The 4,731-nt window shown below is 30.5% G+C and overlaps 1 protein-coding gene across 1 annotated transcript; it reads right to left on the minus strand.

The window, feature by feature from the left end:
- Positions 1-1,190: 1,190 nt before the first annotated feature.
- Positions 1,191-3,683, minus strand: LOC111617228. The gene has a single exon (XM_023358556.1). The coding sequence runs from the start codon at positions 2,809-2,811 to the stop codon at positions 2,191-2,193; it is 621 nt and encodes a 206-aa protein (XP_023214324.1). The 5' UTR covers positions 2,812-3,683; the 3' UTR covers positions 1,191-2,190.
- Between the last annotated feature and the right edge of the window lie 1,048 nt (positions 3,684-4,731).

Consider the following 4,731-nt stretch of genomic DNA (forward strand, 5'->3'; position numbering starts at 1 on the left):
TCAATATATTTATTTTGTTTGTACAAAATCAAAAAATAATTTTTAATGATACAATAGTCTTTGTTAGGCTTAACATCGACGAAAATTCAATGCGAAGCGACACGCAACAGAGAAAAATTTTGACATCGGATACGTTAAACTATTTTCTCATATGTAAATCAGTTAAAAATTGTCAGGATTCCAACATTTTTTACTAAGGTGAAAAGGGTTCTGCAATAAGAATAAGTTGGAAACTCAGGCTCTATCCTCATGGAGAAAACAGGACTCTTGAATACATGACTGATTATCAGAGAACACTAAAGAGACTGAAGGAGATTACTCAGTAGGAGATCTGGATTGCTGAGGGTCTTGCGTGAGCCTGGATTGTTGAGGGTCAATCTAACAGCTCTGCTGCTACAGTGATTGTTTAGAGGATATTAGCTAGGGAAAGTTCTCACATCTTTCATACCATTCAGACTTTGCACTATCTGATTTTCATTTGTTCCCCAATCTGAAGAAGCATTTTCAAGGAAGGCATTTTTAATCTAATCAGTGTGTTCAAAATGAAGTGAAAATATACTGAGTTGCATGACCAGGAATCATTTTTCCATGAAGGCTCATGAACTGTTAAGGGAAGTGCTTGAACAAACTTGTTGGCTACATATAGAAATAGAGGTAGTATCAAAGTGCAATGTATCACTTTTCATTTGATCTCTGTATCTCAGATTTTGTAATTAAAAGAAATTGCATGCATAACCAAAGACGTTACAATCAGCCTTAAATTAGAATTGAATAAAATACTAAAATAATAAGATTGCAAACAAATGAAAAATCAAAAGTATGATGTAAACTATTGCTAAATAACATAACAACATCTCTCTTAATTAAATTAATTAATTAATTTAATTAATTAAAATCATAATTCTGTAAATAATATAACATAACACACTAAAATATATTTTTATTGTTAATACCACAACAAATTTTGTAAACATGCAATCTTTAAGACATGTAAATATATTGGAACAATGAATAAAATGCTTTCAGTTCAATGAAATGCTTTAAAATGCTGCCAGAACACTTAAGAATTCTTAAGAAAATACTATCTAAAATTTTATATGAAAGTAAACAACAGTTTAACTAAATTCCATACATTTACAATGATAAGCATATTAACTAAAAGCTGACACTTAAATTGTCAAGGTAAAGTATAATATACCTCCTAATTAACATCTATAATGGCTTCTTACTCATATAACTAGTTAAACAAGGCTATAAAACCTATATAAAGTCAAGTTTATGCTTGCTTTTAATTAATGTACAATGAATTGCACATTGTGAAATACTACATTTGATTATGGATTCTCCTAAATTAATAATCCTTATTCTATTAATAAATATTAATGCTTGCAATCTTTAGTATCTAACAGTAGTAAATGATAAATGTACAATCATAAATTTGGCAATTAAAACATACGTAAAAGATCTGCAGAACAATGTCTACAGGACAATACATTTATTGTTTAATTATATGGTGTTTATTGAGCAAGTAGTCATAAATTTGCTGAGTCATAATCACATGTTTGATAAATAAAATTATTATTAGAAAAACTTAAAATGTAAATCAAATGTTAACTTTCAAAACTTGTTTAAGTATTCAATCTATAATTTTGCTTCGATACTTAATTTTGTTTTTATTGCAAATGAATCATGAAGGTAGAAAGTTATATCAATTATTATTAATGATGATTTCAAAATCGAACGTAAACAAGTTATTCTTAGCACTGCCTCTAGTCATCATTCTTCATATTAAATAGACAATACACAACAAGACAATAAATCTCTCGAAATTTTCTGATCTGTGCAGTAAGAAAATATGCTCATTATAGGAACTAAAAAACAGAATTCTTTGAGAACTAACTGTTATTTTCACAATAAACATTCAATAACATGTCCAGTATGGCCTTGACTCTTTTCTTTCAATTGCAACAATTGTGTATTTAAATACAAAGCAAGCCATGCTACAAAATAACTATATAACTATTCAAGCAGTAATTAGTTTTCTTTATCAATAAAGTTATCTTTGTACAAACCTCATAATTACTTTCATTATAAAAACTAATTTATTGATTCATTTTCAAGTTAGTAATTAACTTGCAAGTTAACACACAAAGTAAAGATTATATTATATTTAATTAGTTATTGCTACTCTTAATAAATAAACTTACCTATAGTATGTGTCCTGCAGACAGATATCAAAACAAAAGACACTAAAGAGTGCCATATGAGTGCAAAGACTGAAAATATCACCCTTGACAGAAACTGCAACTTGCAAACAATGACGTATAACTCCACCTTTTCACAAGTTTCATTTAAATATGAGTGAAAGCCATCATAATCATTAGTACTGATGAAAATAGCACCTAATAGAAAAAACAAAACGGCAGCATTGATCTTGAATATAGTACGAGAGTGCATTCTTATGTCTCTAAGAAACTGCGTGTGACGGAATAGTCGTGCACTCAAGTTTTTTGCATAGAAACCGAACGACCCCCAGCACACAATTAAGAAAATACTAACTGTGCCATTGGCGATATCAATGGGAGTATTGGGAGAGAGTATATCAAATATTACAAACCACATGTGAGAAACAGCAAAAGTGAGAGCCGAAGCAAAAGTAAGCATGTGCAGTATCAAACCGATGATAGGTTTATCATTAGGATGTAACGGTATCCCTAAGCATTTAGCTATAACAAACCATAACCAATGAGGAAGCTGTCGTGACTGTTTTGTAGATCTGTCTTTTTTCGGAATGGATGGATTTGTTTCCATGAACGTTGCCAAAGTATTGTTGTCTTCTCCACTGGCTTCGTAATAACGACAATCAGCAGTCGTTTCATGAGTTTTGCTATAGAGAAAAGAATAATAAATTGAAAAAATTTAATTTAAAGCTTAATTTATTTTAAAATATATCACATAAAAAAATTAATTTATCATTATTTAAATTAAATAACAAGAAAATTGATAAAGTCTCAACAACAATTTCACAATCTTTGATTATTGAATTACTAATTTAGTACAGATCATTGCATACATTTTGATGGGGTAATGTGTACACATTTGGGGCACTGGAAGTTCTATGAAGTTCAAGAATCTCTTTTTGGTAATGTAGAATGAAGTTGTCACAGATTTATCTATCTTTTCCCCTCAATAAGTAAACAGACTGGTCCCTGCTATTGCACATTTTTATAGCCAGCCAAAATTTGTAAAATTAGGTTTGGCCATGCAACTGGACACACGAGTTTGCCATATTTTGCAATCTTTTGCAACAGAATAGGCATCTTTCATTGAATATTGATGTTTTGATCCTCTTAAAAGGTGTTGCACCAAGTTTACTTGGCATTCCTCTCTTTCTCTTTCCATCAACAATTATTCATTTTTAATGCAATTTTGGAATGTCTGTGGTCTAATAGAGGTAGAATACAGCTAGCAAGGCCTATTCATATGTTCTGTTCTTGATAGCACGTCATTTGTGATGTGGTTGCAATAACCAATTTTTAAGAATTTTGCAAAGACATTTCATGAGAAACTGGATAACTGATCAGCTATCAGATGATGTAAAAAGCAAATTACAATAAAGTTTATACCTTGAAAAAAAAATGCCATCTTTAATCTAAGAAAGTACTTTCTTCCAAAATTAAGTGGATTTTTGCAGGCATAATACATAAATCTGTTACTTCTGCCCAAGGAAAACTGANACCTTGAAAAAAAAATGCCATCTTTAATCTAAGAAAGTACTTTCTTCCAAAATTAAGTGGATTTTTGCAGGCATAATACATAAATCTGTTACTTCTGCCAATGGAAACTGACAATAATTTGAATAAACCAATATGGCAAATTATTCATTGTTAATATTAAACGGCAAGCTGAAATAATTGATAAAATAAATGATTTAAGCCAATCTGATGTCAGAAAAATTTGGTTCACTATTTGACGAAATATTCAGAAATATCTGATTATAAAGTTTTAAAACAATCTGAGATTATGATTGAATTATTAGAAAGTTGGCTTTAAAATCTGATATCAGTACGAGTGACTGTCAATGCTAAATTAAAATCATTAAGCATCCTTTGCATGAAAAAGAAAGAAGCTCCTGAATCAATGCTATGAGAAGAAAAACCAAACGTAAAGATAAAAATTTGAACCAGAACATACTTCCAAAAAACAAGCACAGACATGTCATTATAGATGATGAAAGTTATTTTACATTGTACAATGATTGTCAACCAGCTAATAATGCTTTTTACACATCTGATTCTTAAAAACTCCAGATAATGTAATGTTTATCGAACAGGCAAAATTTCCTAAAAGCCTGTGTGTTTGATTGTCATAAGCAGAAATATCATTCTACCACAATTTTCTTTCCTGAAACTGGCCCCTAATAGCTGATATAACCTAGATGGCCAGATGGATGAGTGATTAGGGTAACAATCTATTATTCTGAGGAACCCAGGATCAAATCTGGATGGGCAAAAACCCCAGGAATTTTTCAGAGGAATGGTCTGTTCAGATATGTTGGGTCCTGTCCCTCTGAGAAGTGTACACATGAAAGATTATGATCATCTATTAAAGAACTTATCAATCAGGATAATAAATCTTTTGATCCGATGGTACTATAGCCTACTACCCCAAAGCTTCAACTAATTACCATCAAAATAAAGCAGTCAGTCTTGTTTGATGGTAGTCAGTTGA

This window comes from Centruroides sculpturatus, unplaced genomic scaffold (assembly GCF_000671375.1).
Source record: "Centruroides sculpturatus isolate CEXI.00-Female unplaced genomic scaffold, Cexi_2.0 scaffold5214, whole genome shotgun sequence".
NCBI classification, from domain to species: Eukaryota; Metazoa; Arthropoda; class Arachnida; order Scorpiones; family Buthidae; genus Centruroides; species Centruroides sculpturatus.